The sequence below is a fragment of the Cavia porcellus genome, unplaced genomic scaffold, assembly GCF_034190915.1.
Source record: "Cavia porcellus strain 051 isolate PalLab524CR breed Dunkin Hartley unplaced genomic scaffold, mCavPor4.1 scaffold_6, whole genome shotgun sequence".
NCBI lineage: Eukaryota > Metazoa > Chordata > Mammalia > Rodentia > Caviidae > Cavia > Cavia porcellus.
Genome location: NW_026947489.1, coordinates 55850630 through 55866798, shown reverse-complemented (window position 1 = coordinate 55866798; position 16169 = coordinate 55850630). Strand labels below are relative to the sequence as shown.

Sequence of the window (16169 nt, the reverse complement as noted above, 5' to 3'; positions counted from 1 at the left end):
ATGACATTAATATAATCTTTGCTTAATCTGAATATGTGTTTCAAGATAATACTAACAGTATTAACAAAAACATAAATTCCAAGTTTTTTAGGATTGCTGTAGCCTCCAGAATATGTCTCTTTAGGGACATGCAATTAAAATACTGTTTTAAGGTCATCTGAAACAAATCTGTATGTAAGTTTAATATGTTTGATTTTTAAATTTTTTCTTAATTATGTAAAATGTTTACAGGGTTTTACAGTCAAAACTATAAAATAAGACATTTTCAGAGAAGTCTAGTTCCTATCTGTATTTCCTTCCCCACATAAGTAGCCACTCTGGTTGACTTTTCTTTTAATCTTCCATGTTTCTCTGTGAACACATAAATACATACAGAGTCATACTATTCCTCTTAACATAACGTGCCATATTACATAAACAATTCTATACTTTGATTCTAAACATTTTATTCTGGAGACTTCTCTATAGCAGTTTATAGAGACTCTCTGGTCTCTTTTATAGGTGCACCTTTGTTATAGCTGCACCATTATTTATTCAAAAGCTCTAGGCACTTGAATTCCTTCCAGTCTTTAGTTACAATATTAGTAGCCAACCATAAAAGCTATGAAGAACTAAACAAGTCATTGCTCTAGAAATGTAAACAGCTGTTGTTACTAGAGTTCACTGTTAAATATCAATACTGTATGCCAAACTTGGGACACTTCAAAAAGCTAACCTTATCTCTCCAATCTCCTTTTACTTTTTTTAAATTTCTGAGTCAGAGTCTCATTGTGCTGCTCAGCTGGTCTCGAAATCCTGGACTCAAACACAATAGCAACAAAACCTACAGCAGTCTCTAGAGCAGTTAGGAATACAGCATGTGTCACTACACTCAGCTTCCTTCTTTGTGAATGGGGAAGCCAAAAAGTCTCAACAGTTCCTCTAATCATTTAATAGATCAACAGGATTAAGGATTTATTTTATTAAAGTGCTGGTTCTTTTGCTAGCTGTTCCTCAGACAAAGGATTACTATCTAGAATATATAAAGAACTCAAAAAAAATCAGACCCCCCCCCCCCATATATTGACTGATTGATTGATTTTTGGTACCTGGGGATTGGACTCACAACCTTGCATTTGCTAGGCAGGTGCTTAAGCCACTGAGCTAAATCCCTGGCCCAGACACCGCCAAATTTAAAGACTCAATTCAAAAATGGGTGAATACACACACCTCTCAAATGAAAAAGTAAAAACAGAAAATATATGAAAAAAATGTTCAGCATCACTTATCATTCAAGGGAGGCAAATTACAACAACAAGATTCCACTTCACTCCAGAAAGAATAGCTGCTATCAAGAAATCAACCAGTAACAAATGATAGAAGAGATGTGGAAAAAAGGAACCTTCTCCACTCTTGATGGGAGTGTAGACTGATATAACTACTGTGGAAATCAGTTTGGAGAGTCCTCAAAAATTTAGGACTAGAGGTTCCATTCAACTCAGCTATTCCTCTTTTTGGTTTCTTCCTAAAAGAATTAAAAGCATCATACTACCCATGTTTATAGTGGCATAGTCTGTAATAACCCAGTCATGGAAACAGCCCAAATGCCCATCAACTGGTGAATGAATAAAGAAGACACAGGTTTTTTTTTTTTAATGCAATGGAGTACTACTGTGCCATAAAGATAAGTTTGAGACATCTTTAGATAAATGAATGCACCTTGAGACCATAATCTTAAGTGAAATAAATCAGACACACATGTAAATAAAGACCAAAATGTATAATAAGTATTGTGAAATAGGAAGAAAATGCTCAAATGGGGAGGGGAGCAAAGGCAGGGGGAGTGGAAAAGGAAAGAAAAGTACAAAAAAATGAGAAAAGCAGGAAAAAAAAATGGAAACAAAGTTTGTTATATTATGTATAGGTATAAATTCCCTATGATGAATGTAATCTTTATGTATACCTAAAATGTACCAATAAAATCTGACTGAAACATAAATAAATGAATAAAGGGTTCTCGCCACTGTTGTCATAGAAAGCATAGAATTCACTGGTGTCTACCATAAGCTGGTAAGACAGTTTAAGCGAGTGTGTAACATGAGTACCTTGAGACAGGGAAGGCAGGGAGCAGGAGGCTTGGCTACCAGATGACCAGCAGGGTCTGGTGCAGTCAGCTGTTGGTGGCAATACCTGCTGCCAGGTCACCGCAGTGGCACTGCACATGTATTCCTCACAGGCTGACGTGGGTACTTACAGGGCATGAAGTGAAAGTAAAATCATGGGATCATACAAGCAGCAGGCTTTGGAGAAAGCCAGAAAAACTACATACTGATCAGGTAAGAGGAACTGAGAAAGTACTAAGGTTTTCTATTTGAGAAACATTAAAAGTAGAAAGACTAATCACAAGAAAATCTAAAATTTTCATGTCTGCATTGGTTGTTATTTTAAGTATGAATTTGATTAATCTGATTTTGTACAGTTTAATCTGATATGGATTACGTTTTCTGAAAAGGGGCCAGAAATTCAAGATTCTGGGATTTGTGTAAAGGGCTTTTAAACAAAAGACACACTATGTTGAGATTCGGCTTCTTAAGAAAACACTAAAAATACCTGTGATGTGAAACTACCAATGTTAAAAATACAGATATTTTCTTAAAAAAATTTTTTTATGAAGTAAGTATGGAACTGTAGCAGCAGAGAAATGTGTTATTTTGAAATGCTACACTCTCTAAGTTTCACGATCCTGGTTTACAATAGGTTAAACTAGAGCTAGCATAAGTTAGGATATGTGCTGGTCATTGATTTTCTTCAGGACAAGATGGCCTTGTTGGACTGAAGTGACCAGAAATAAACATGGGCCAGTAGTACCAATAAATGTGGAATGGTGGTAACCAAAGACATTTTCCCCAGGACTGCAAGCTTTAGAAGTGTATTCTCCTACTGGGTTATTCAAGAATCTTGGCTTGAGTTCACGTCTTCTGAAGTAGAAGAGGTAGAAAATGGACTTTCAGTAACTATTCCACTTGAACTTTTCGGTAAATATTTTCTCCAAAAGAGTTCTAGAAGACTGGGAGTTCAGTATTAAAATGGCCAGTAGTCAAATAAGGACCATATACACATACCTGGTCTGCAGTCTGGCCCTAGTAATAGTTAACACACTTATATTTTTCTAGATTCTCTAGTCACTGCTACTGGCTACTAACTATATGAAATTTTTATTTAAAACATCAGGAATCAATGAGCCTTTCCCTACGAAGGGCATTATCACCTTTCTTCTTTTGTTGGGTTCTGATAATATTGGTAGAGATAATATTGCCTGTAAAGTGAATTCCAGGGCATTCAGACATAAAGAGGGTGCTACATCATATCAATACTATCCTCAAGTGTATGCTTTCATTATGTTTTCATTTAATTAGTGCATAGTAATTCTTCCCAAAGCTCTAAATGAACTAACAAAATAATACATTATGGGCCTAGCCAGGCATGGTAGCACATGCTTGTAATCCCAGCACTTGGGTGGCTGAGGCAGGAGGATCGTTGCAAGTTTGAGGCCAGCCTGAACTACAAAGTGAGCTGCATAGTGGGATTTTGCCTCAAAAAGACAAAACAAACAACCCCCCCAAAACTAAAACATTATGGGCCTCAGATTTTATAAGAAATATTGATAACAGCTGAGCATGGTGGCACAAGCCTGTCATCCCAGCACTTGGGAGGATGAGGCAGGAAGATCACTGCGAGTTGAAAGCCAACCTGGGCTATATAATGCCCAGTCTGAACTACATAGTGAGACCCTATGAAAGAAAAAGAAAATGGATAAATATCCAAATGTATCTCATAAAACTAAGGTTTCTAAAAGTACATCAGTATTCTAACACAAACATACTGGTCTAACAACAAATTTACAAAGTACATTAAAATTTCATAAACATGACACTGTTAAGAGAAGCTTCTTGCTCAAGAAGAAAAAAACATTAAGAAGGGATTTAATCAGTTAAATTAAAAATAATATATCAAAAAGGTATTTGTAAAATCCTGGGCAGGGGAAGTAGCTCAGTGGCACAGCACCTGCCTGGAAAGCATGAGGCCCTAGGTTCAATTCCTAGTACCAAAAATATATATATATATCCTCTCATTCACTCTCCCATCATTAGTTTCTCCCACCTAATTTATGTATAAGACACATGTCTCAACAATCAACAGTGTCTAATAATAGGAGACACTGTTGTCAGGAGAAGGGAAACTCAAAACAAGCCTGAGACTGTCTTTCCAGAGGCCTGTTGCAGGTTTGCCCTTAGCTGCAGATGGATCTCCACACTGATGTAAAACCTTTCCTAGATGATAGGAGTGGTTCCTGATGCCTCGATGATTTGCCCAACAGTGGTGTCCTTTCAGAGTCTAGAATCTGGGTCTGTCCTAAGGGAGTCTGAGAGATAGCCACCAATAAAAACCATGGGCACCAAGCGTCTGCTCTGGTAGACAGCATCCAGTATGTGTTGTTACAGGTCACTGCTGGAAGAACAAGATGTGTCCTGGGAGACACCCCTGGGAGAGGACCCTGGGAAGCTTGTCTCTAGTTCCCTCTCCCCTCCTTTTCCTTTTGCTGAAGTTGCTTTGTATGCTTCTGCGTAAATAAATGTTAGCTCTAGCACACAGGAGACTATGCATTGAATCCTGTATGCTTTTAAAAATGTGACATATTGGGGGCTGGAGGTTTAGCTCAGCGGCATAAGCACCTGCCTTGCAAGCAGGCAGTCGTGAGTTTGATCCCCGGTACCGATAAAAAGGAAAAAGACCAAAAAAAAAAAAAAAAAGTGACATATTGATTGGTCCAAGTTATATGAATTCTACTCTCATTTGGGTAAATATCTAGGTTTATAACTGATGCAAGAATAAAATCAGAGTATTAAATCAAACATATTATTTGTTCATTTTCAGTTTTAAATAAAAGGTATAAAGTATATAGACTGTCCAGAAATGAAGTTTAAAAAAACCAAAGTAAAAATAAATTCACTAAGCTGGGAGTGGTGGCACACACCTATAATCCTAGCACTAGGGAGGCTGAAGCAGGAGGATCACTGTGAGTTCAAGGCCAGCCTGGGCTACAAAGTGAATTCAAAACCAGCCCCAACCGCATAGTGAAACTCTGTCTCAAAAAGACAAAGAAAAAAAAGGAAAAAAAACCCCACTACACTATAGGCTAAATGAAATTTTGACACTTCATAATAAAATCAAATTACCTGTATCTTTTTTATCCATCCATCCAAATTACAATGTTATTCAGGTAATTATACCAGCTGAAGGCAATATCAATTAATAATGCAGACTAAAGAGTTCAATAATTAATGTTTTGTAATCAGTCCATCTTTATAGGCAATACTATTCATATCCATGATATAGATCAGTCAACCATTACATTGCCTAAAGGCAATCATCCACCCATTCTTAGAATATAATCCATGTGGCAGTAAAGCATACTACTCAAAACTCAAGAGAAGTTATACTCTACACCAGAACATTTCACTGTATATAAGAACAAATATTAAACCTTAAGTTAATCATATTCATGGTGAACTATTTAAAAGGAAATGTACTGACGTCGCTACTCGTTTAAAAATACATCAGATACAGGGTAGATCAGCTGAGTATGATGGTGCTTGCCAATGCAGAAATAGCTACACACGTGATAAAGAAGTTGGTAAAATGTTACTGTTAGTGTAAAATAGCTAGATGTTCACTATAAAATTACTTCGACTTTTCTGACTGAAAATTTGCCTAATAAAATAGAAAAAATAACAGTAGATGAGACCTAATAGAAGTTCATCTAACAGTGAGGTCTAGGGAATAAACTTTCTGACAGTAGTATCTTTAAGTGTTTATCCAGCAAAGGAAAAAACATACAAGAATTTTCTAATAGCAAGGATGGGATGTGAAAGAAGCAACACGGTTAGAATTCAGCTAGCAATCTTTCCACAGTGCTCTCCAGACCTGAGCACATCTACAGTTCCCAGGGTGGGGCAGCATCAGGGACCACTGACTAAGTGCACCTTGAGGACCACACGGATGCCTAGGACCTGCTGCCCCAGGTCAGTCATGCCTTCTCTCCAGCTGCTTCACTCCAGCAGGGCATGACTGCTTCCTGTCATGTACTTCAAAACCGCTGGGTCTCAGTCCTTTTTTCAGGGAACATATTTAATAACTCTAGGATGTGTGGTACTGATGGCTGAAGGCACAGGAAAGGAGATCTCTGAGCTCTCTTTTATATTTAAATGCCCAAAGTCGTAGGTGCTTTTCCACTGAATGGCTCTGGAAGCCTTGCTTACTTTATTCTGTGCCTTCTCCACCAGGAAAGGGAGATGAGGAGCAGATGCTGTGTGTCTCACTTACCTTCACTGGAGACTGCAGGAATCTCACTCTCCTCCGGGCCTGCCTGGTCCTCTGTGTTATGTTCTGCTTCTGGCTGAATCTGAGATAAGACATCAGGCTGACTCACAGCATAATCTACCAAGAGGAAAAAGGGACAGAGAGACAAATGAGCATGACATTTAATTGCTGTGAGAGAGAGATCTACAGTCCCAAGGAATTTCTTTTTGATGATTACTGTTCCCTATCTTGTCTACATCCAACTAAGGATGCTATCAACTCAGGAAAGCAGCCAGAGGACACAGGATATAGGAAAGGCATGTATGCTAGTCTGGCTTTGCCCATGGACTCCTTTCCTGGAGCAAGAAGTGACAATGTGCCCCCTGTAGGTGGGCAAGCCCCTTTCAATGTGAAGGATACTCAGGAAATCAGCAGGCACACTCATTACCCTGTACTTTATTCTGTGTCCCATCATCTGGCAAAAGGAGAAATTCTGATTTCCACTAAGTGTGTGTGAATTGGCCTCGGGGGCTTGGAACAAGGCTGAAGTGCATGAAGGCAGAGTAGGAAAAGGATATTACAGGAAGAGGACTCTCAGCCCTCTTGGAGACCAGTCTCACCCATGGAGATGAGAGACTCGAAGTTGCCCTTCATGATATTCTTGAAAAGTTCCTTTTGCCATTCTTCTAGTTTTTCCCACTCAGGAGTGGAAAAGTAGATGGAGACATCATCAAATGCCACAGGCACCTAGAATCACAATCACATGATTAGTTCTCCCCAAAGCAACAAGTTCAATAAATCTCCCCCCATTTGGTTCTGTATTGCTTTTTACTTTGTCAAAGGGTCATCAATAAATATTTCGAATAGCTCTGAACCAGCTTTGTTTACTGCTCACTTGTCATTAGCACAGCCCTGAATTCCACACTCGTGCAACAAAGCATGCAGCTAGCACCTTGCTTGAGGTATATTCAAGAACTTTACAGACCCTAAGAAAACTGCTCAATGCCATGCACATTAAAATTTAAGCTTTACTGAGCTTCCTCATATCACCTTTTGTTAAAACTACTGTTTGTGTGTTTAGACAGGGGCTCACTCTGTAATTCAGGCTGGCCTTGAACTCACTCACTATGTAGCTCAGGCTGGCCTCAAATTCATGATCTTTCTGCCCCAGGGCCCCAAGTGCTGGGATTAAGACATGTGCCATTATGTCTGGCTGCTTTTCCTTGCTAATCCTTGGCTTTTGAAGAAATCTGGTTTGGTTAAGGAAGGATCCAGGGAAGGAGTCCTATTCATTTTTCTTGTGTTCTGATCCACTGGACCTGGAAATGGGAAAGTTTTGATGTCAGGACCAGCCCTAAGGACCACCGAAATCCTCACTGATTTGGTTCCATATTTCTTTTTAAAGAGCTGTGAATGCCTCTTTTGATCTAGCCTGGGATTTTGATCACTAAAAGATGTTTGTTCTCTTTCTCTGGGCAGAATCTGATGTTGTTCTGAATACGTCTCTCTTTACTTTCTAACCGGTCTTTTTTCTGCTTTGGATCTTGGTTGGAGAAAGAGGGTCATCAGGGGTGTCACAGACTACCCTTGCGTGTCCTTCAAACATCACACTGTCTCCATTAAGGGCTGACTCTGTTTCCAATCCCTCCCTGCTGACCTCTGAGACACTTGCTTTCTCTTGCAGTCTCTTCAGTGTGTTTTCATGAAGAGATTTTCTCTTTCTAGGCAACTGCAGCTCACTGCAGTTTGATTAGGATTTTTCTCTGGATTTTTAGTTTGATTAGGATTTTTCTCTGGATTTTTTCAACCACCAAGTCTCTGCCCAGTGTCTCTGCAGTCTCTCCTTGCACATCTTCAATGTGGGCGCTGTTTCAACCTTCTTCTGTGCCCTTCAGCATCCCTTTGAACTCAGCAATTTATTCTCTGCCAAGTGAGGTCATATGGATCTGCAAACTGATGTGCTGTTTCACATCAGAATTTTCACTGTTTGCACTTCTTTGCATTTTCAGGGCTCACAATTTGTTGAAGTTTTAACCTAATGCTCTGAAGCTCCCTTCTGGCTTAGCCTGCTCTTCTGCCCTCGGAGAAGTCCAGTTTCTGTTCACTCGATCGTTTCTGGTTGCTTGCAGCATTTTCTCTAAATCTGACAATCCACTCTCAAATTCTAGCTTTTCATTTTATAAAACCATATTTCTAATGCCTTTATTATTTTACATATTCACAGTCTTTTTATTCTTTTCCTTTTCTTTTTAAAGAGTTCTCACTATGTTGCCCAGGTATCCTCCAACTGTTGCCTCAATTTCCAGAGTAGCTGAGGCCACAGGGACCATGGTGCTCAAGTCTTTTTCTGTTAGAGTGCTGTGTGGTGTTCGGAGCTGATTTGAGAGCTTCACCGACCAACTGTCCTGTTCACTTTCAATCTTAGTCCTTTCTCCTTCTCGCTCGCTGTAACTCTTGCCTCCAGTTTGATCTGTAATGTCTAGTTAGAGTATTAAGGGTTTTGTTTTGTTTTTTGGTACCAGGAATTAAACCCAGGGTTGTCATACTGAACTACACATCTACCCCTTTTTATTTTAATTTTGATAAAGTTTTACTAAGGATTCTCCTGCCTCAGTCTCCCTCAATATTGAGGTTACAGGCATGTATAACACTGTACCTACCATACTTTGAATATTAAATTCTTTAATGTATTCTTTTTTCAGTTTTATGCAACTGACTGATTTTAAAAGGTATTTTGTTCTCTCATTAGAGTTTTTGACTCAATGTATTTGCACTTTTAAGAGTTAATACTTTTTGTGGAGTTAATACCTGTAGCTTATTTCCCATAAGTCTTTAGTTTTCTCCAAATCTCCTTTTGGCTCTTCAAACATAACTGACCTTTTTCTTGGCGAGTTCACTCTTCACTGAACAGGCACTTGAGTTGATTTTATAACTTTATGTGCTTATTCTGCTAGTTGTATGTTCAGTTTTCAGAGTCTGACAAGATTTATGAAGTTTACACTTTTATCCTCCAGTGATTAACATTTTCTATAACTCACACTGAAAATTTGTCAGTTCATTCTCTCCACCAGGAAAAAATATGAAGTGTCCAGATTGGACAGTATGCTGATACCACATTAAAAAAAAAATAAGGTCTGGCCTTCTTACAGTATTTTTTCTTTCCAGGAGTAATTCTTATTTCCTCTTGCAAAGGTAGAAACTAAGCAGGCAAAATTGTACCAGATTCATACCCAGTCCTTACAATGAGTACGCATATGACTTAACGATGTGTGCTGTGGCCAGACTCTTCGTATAGCAGAGACTTCTGCAGCTCCAGCCATGTACGTTCACCAGAGTCATCTCACAGAGGCACTGGAATTGAGCCAGGTGGTCCTACACTCTTGTGCTGAGGTGGCTCACCAACCTGGCAGGAGGAGGTGGAGGAAGTAGAGAAGCAGCAAAAAAGGAGGCAGAGCAAGAAGGCAGAGAGAAGAATCAGAAATCTAAAGCATGCAGGAGAGCTGTGAAGGCAGGTGGCACCTGAGAAGAGCCCCACTGTCCACTGGGGGACCAAGCAGAACTCTCACCTGCTATTGCTCACTCCAGTCCCTCACTCAAAAAAAAATCTTTAAGTCTCCATTTAGTTGCAAAAAAATTATGTGAAGGAGTGAAAGGATACAGGACAAACAATGTGTCTAAGCCTCCATGAGTTCAGTGTTTGCACAGGGAAAGGAGAAAAACTCTGAGCTATGAATTATGAGAGAGTGGAGACCATTATTTGTAGTCACAAACAAGTTAGAAGCAACTGCAACACAATATTTCATTCAAATGTAAAACACTCTGGGGGCTGGGGATTTAGTTCAGCGGCATAAGCACCTGCCTGAGTTCAATCCCCAGTACCGATTAAAAAAAAAAAAAAAAAAAAAAAAAAACCACTCTGACCATCTACTACCCTAAGCACCAAGATTATAAAAATATGGTTTTGGAGCCAGGGGTCATGGCATGTGCTTGTAATCCCAGCTCTCTGGGAGGCTGAGGCAGGGGAATTGCAAATTTGGCCCCACTCGGGCAACCTAGTGAGATCATGTCCAGATAAAATTAAAAAGGGCTGGGGATATAGCTTAATGAAAATGTCTTGGATTCAATCTCCAATATCAAAAAGAAAAGAAAAAAAACGAAAAGATTTCTGCTCCAAAGGGACATAAGACTACATAAGCATTAATGACACTCATAATGAAGCTGGGGTGATCTTAAAAGAGATGGGATGGAACTCTGACTAGTCCTCATGAGAATGAGAGAAATATTTTTTTCCTTCATTTAATTTTTATTTTTTGGTACATTTTAGATACACATAATGATAACATTCATCATTGGCAATTTGTACCTGCACATGATATATCTTGTTGCTTCTTTTTTTTTTTTCTATTCCCCTCCCTTCTTTTCTACCCCTCTAGGGGAAAACATTTAAGAAGGAAAACCAAAGAGTGCCTTCTGATGGTTATGAATTTTGCATAGTTGGGTCCAAATTTTACATAAGGGAAGTCATATGCATAAACAGCTCTAAAGCATTTAGCCCTTAACAAAAACTAGGAGGTTTCACTGCAAATAAGCACAGTGTAAGAATCTCGGGGACCTGGAGGCATGAAGCTTCCTCACCTTGCACTGGCTGACATCATCCTGCCTTGCTCTCCCCCTCTCCTCCCTAGCAGCTTTTACAGTTTGGTTCTTATGCATGAACTAAGTATCAACAGCCACTTAGAAGAAGCCTATGATACAAACAAGAAAAAACCAGAAAGAAAAGAAGAAAAAAATTATCATGGGGAGATGGGAAGTGGCACAGAAATAGGGAACTGAATTACTAAATTTTAAAAAGCCTTTGATTAGTATTCCCTTGAATATCTGAGAAGACAATTTACCTATAAAGTAAAAACACCTATAAAGTTATGGAAAAGGGACAGGTGAGAAGAACAAGAGACTACTAGTGAATATGTAAATGTCTACATATAATTTGTATGTATGTAGAGGTATGTATGTATGTATACACGTGTATGTACATTTTTATCAAAAAGTAAAAAAAATTCAACAAAAGGACTGGAGAATAAAGTCACAACAATCTCTCAGAATACAGTATGGAGCTGGGCACAGTGGCACACACCTATGATCCCAGCACTCTGGAGGCTGAGGCAGCAGGGTCACCATGAGTTTAAGGCCAGCCTAGACCACCACATAGTGAGTTCATAGTGGTTCATGCTGGAAATCTTCATGTCCCTATAATTCTGATATTGACCAGCAGAGCAAGACCCTGTCTAAAAAAATACACACATATACACACACAGTATAGAGCAAAAAGGTAAAGATTAAATCTAGCAACTTCAGTACCTAATAAGAAAGCAAGAAGAAACGAACAAAGTATTTTTTCAAGTAATAAAAGTGAGTTTCCTAAGAGAATACAAATTTTCAGCGTATACTGTATGCATAATACAATAAAGGGAAAAAATCTATACTTAGACACATCATTATATTGCACATTTTACAAGTATGTAGCCATTCATCTTGGAAGTTTCTTTTTTAATGGTACTGGGAATAGAACTTACGATCTCACGCTTGTGAGACAGGCACTTATGCTGCTGAGCCAAAAGCCCTAGCCTTCCTGGGAAATTTCTTGAGCAGGCTCCTTTGCAAGGCAAATGAGTGAAGGAAACCTGGAACCTGAGACTCCTGGCTACAACAAAGGACAGGGGGAGGGAAGTCCCAGGACAAGAGCTGTGCGGGAGGTTAAGCAAGCAATCAACCCAGTTAGAGGAAGAGGAAGGGGATGCCCTTGGGGAAAAGAGAGCAAGGAAAAGGACAACGAGCTTAGAAAACTCACCATGGGAGTAAAGGTGCTTGGTGTGACTCTGTGTTTCTTACGATAACTGTTTGGGTTGGTGCAAATGAAGAAAAGCTGCCTCACATAAACATGAAACTAGCAAAGAGTGGGAATATTTAAAAGACTTCTCAGAGCCTGTGTAATTTTTCTTCCTTAATTGTACATCAAAATTTAACGAGCATTAGTGGCTTAATTGCTAGTTGCAATGTGAAATTTGACACAACAATGAATGATCTTTTTATACTTTTTGCTTTTGGGCAGTACTGGGGATTGAACCCAAAAAGTCCCAAGCTACATATCCAGCCCTTTTTCTTATTTTCTTTTCAGATTTTGAGACTAGATCTTGTTAAATGTCTTGACTTGCCTTAAAATTGCAGTCCTCCTGCCTGACCTTCCCAACTAGCTGGGACTGAAGGCACGTGCCACCATGCTTGCCTTCATGCCTTTTATCCTAAAATCTACAGACCAATACTGATGAGTCAACTAGTACTGAAGACTGAACCCAGGGTTCAGAGTTTTGAGACAGAGTCTTGCTAAATTGCTAATTTGCCCATGGTGGGTTCCAACTTGTGATACCCCTATCTCAGGCTTCCAGAGCACTGAGGTTATAGGTTATACATCACCACACGGCCTTCACACTGTATTTTTTTTGTACTGGGAATCAAACTCACTTGCACTTGCCAGGCAGGCACTGTGCTGCTGAGCTGTATTCCCGGCCTTATACTGTACTTTAAATGACCTTTTCCCATGTGTGACTTTTGTGACAGTCTGTGCCACTTGTTTGAAAAATACATATTCTCCCATTCGGGCAGACCTTCCCAATGTTGACATATTTCAAAATTGTTTAAAAATTGTATTAACATCACCACTAGCGAGGTGCGGTGGCACATACAAGTAATCCTAGCACTCAGGAGGCTGAAGCAAGAGGAGCACTGTGAGTTTGGGGCCATCCTGGGCTATATAAGTAAGTTCAAAGGCAGCTTACCCCATACTACATAACGAGACCCTGTTCTTCTCCCACCAAACAAATCAAAACCAAGAACGAAACCCATCACTTAGCAGAAAATACTTACTTTTGTCATTTATTTACTTTTTTGGTAAAGCCAGGATCTCACTATGTAGTTCAGGCTGGCCTTGAACTCACAGCCATCTTCCTGCCTCAGCCTCCCAAGTATTGGGATTACAGGTGTGTGCCATCACACCCAGCAAAAAAACTAAGTTTTAAAAATTTTATTTAAAGAAAGACTAAACAAAACAGAAAATGGGTAGAAATAGTACATACTTTCAAAGAAAAAATAAACAGTAAGAAATCACTAGTTGATGATTACGCATTGTCCTCTTACAAATAGTTGTTCAAGATACAAAAGTGAAACATACAAAGTAGAGATTCAAAAAGAGAGACAGCAAATGGTTCTGTTCAACTATCCAACAAAAACTTAGTAATATGGTTATCAATCCTACACACTTAAACATACATGCAGTTATCTATATCTTCATTTATGTTGAGATTAAACAAACCATAGCAGGCTAAAATCACTCGGAACAAAGAATAATAGTATTGCTGGATTTCACATCATGACACTCCAGGATCAGCACTGGGTACTGTAGTGTCTCTTTTTCTTCAAAGCATTTGTTCATTTCATCATGCTTTATAAGATCAGTTCTCGTAAACTGTTTATGGGTTCTACCCATGCGTGAGTCTTAACATGTATTTCTATCCTTTCTATATTAAAAGGAGAAACAAAACAAAGCAAGACAAAACAAAATTTATTCCTATAAACACATAAAACCATAGTACAAGGAGTGTTGTCTCTTGTTATCTTCAATAGAATTGTCTATATCATCAGACATAATATAATTGAATATAGCAGTACATAATAATATTAATAAAAACAAAACTTTGTAGATAGTGTAAAACTTCAAAAACAGGTAATAATCAAACCAGAATGGGTATCATAGTGAATTTTGTCATCTTCAGTGTAGTTGCCTATACTCTGAGACTTGATACAATCAATCATAACAGTTTTGAATAAAATCTGTTGATACCAAACAGCAATCAAACAAACCAGATTTAACTAAGATCAGTCATGATAAAACAGTATAAGTTATACAGGGCTCTAGATTAAGTTAATAGGAAATTAAAGATGATTACTGTACTATATCCTGTTATTTTTGGGATAGCTGTCTGTGCCCTCAGATCTAGTGCAAGCAGACAAACTGGGACAGACTAAAATCTATCTAAGCAGAGCAGTGCAAGTAATGTGGGTTTTAAATCCTGATACACTATTAACAGTATCCTCTGCCATCTTTTTTGATACTATTCCTTCCCTTTCACTCCCCCAGGGTGCACTATGCATTTTTGGGTCTCACCAACACCCTCAGTTTTTAGATTGTGGGGAGCAACCTGCTATTTACCTAAGTGGTTCTGCACCTTCTCCTTCCTGGACTTGATCTCTAGTTGTATTTCTTTACCTATTAAAGCCTGTCTTTCCAACTTATCTACAAGTACTGGTTGAGTTGCCCCTATTACTCTCTGGTTCCCTGTCACATAGAGCATTGTTTTCTCATACTTGATTTTTGGTCCATAAACTCTTTTTCAAGTTAATTATACTTCCTATAAAGAGCATCTTGGTGGACCCTACCTCCTGATCTACTCTGCCTGTGCTTCTTTTTTTTCCTTTTCTTTCTTTTTTTTTTTAGTGTATCAAGGCCATCTATATTAGAGATTATAGCCAACCTTCTCTGCCTCATTTCTGTTGTGCTCTTTTTCTGCATTAGTTCTCCTTTTCTTCTTCATTCCACTTTCTGTTCCATTCATTGAGGCCTCTCTGCCACTGTTTCTAGAATCCTGATACTTTTCTCTTTCTCTAGAATGTTCTTCAGCATTTTCTGTAGAGTTGGATTGGTGGTCACGAATTCCCCCAGTTCCTCTTTGTCTTGGAAGCATCTTGTTTCTCCATTAATTTCTAGAGACAGTTTTTCAGGGTACATCAATCTGGGCTGGAGGTTATTTTCTTTCGGGGCTTGGAATACTTGGCTCCAATCTTTTCTTGATTTGATGGTCTGTGTTGAGAAGTCTGCCGTGATTTTAATGGGTTTTCCTTTATAGGTGATCTGTTTCTTTTCTCTGATGACTTTTAATATTCTATTCTTATATTGAATTTCTGGGATCTTATTATATGCCTGGGTAGCTCTGTTTTGGTTGTAAGTGGCTGGAGTTCTGTATGCCTCATACATCTGAATATCATTTTCTTTTCCTATGCTTGGGAAGTTTTCTTAATTATTTCTGTGAATAGCCTTTGTAGTTCCTTTGTTTATATCCGATTCTTTATTCACATTCTTTATTCTAAGTTATAGATCCTCTTGTTGTCTTCTAGCCTTTGTATTATTACTGCCTGTTTCCTTGTTATTTTTAAGAAATTTTTCCTTTCATGATCCCACATTGCAAACCTGTCTTCCAGTTTGGATAATCTATCCTTAGTTTCTTTCAAGCAGTTTTGCCAGCTTTTAATGGAGTTTTTTATTTCCTGGTAATCTCTTTGAACCTGCTTCATTTATTCATGTTTTTTTTTATATTCTTCATCAAACGTTTCTCTCCCTTTTTTTGTGCTCCTCCATTCTTCTATCTGTGTCTTCTTGAGAGGTGCTTAGCATTCCTTTTATTAATCTACTTATATCTTGCTTTACTTGATTAAATATTTCACTTTTGAGCTTGTCTATGAGGTCCTGAAGGTATCTCTTTATGTCCACTGATGCCCTGTCTGATATTGAATGTTTGCCGTCCTCAATTTCTTTTGTATTTACCCCTCCTAGATCAATGTTCTCAGGGTTGGGGGCTGGGGACTTTTTCTTGTTGCTTCCTTTTCTCATGTTGTTTGTTTCTTTCATACAGGAGTATAGAGGAGGTCCTAGTCCCTTTCCTTGTTGGTTATGGTTCTTCTGAAGTGCACTGGCTAGGTAATCCTGCCCACTCCAGTGTGTT

At 38.7% G+C, this 16169-nt stretch overlaps 1 protein-coding gene across 2 annotated transcripts in view; it reads right to left on the bottom strand.

Annotated features, from left to right (window-relative positions):
• The window catches only part of Znf398 (zinc finger protein 398), a 35113-nt gene that overhangs the window by 7779 nt on the left and 11165 nt on the right, over positions 1-16169 (bottom strand). For both annotated transcript variants that reach the window (XM_003475265.5, XM_013158789.2), the window contains 2 exons: positions 6960-7086; positions 6364-6477 (listed from right to left, as the gene is read on the bottom strand). In XM_003475265.5, the coding sequence (XP_003475313.1) occupies positions 6364-6477; positions 6960-7086 (241 nt within the window). The remainder of the gene's footprint in view (positions 1-6363; positions 6478-6959; positions 7087-16169) is intronic.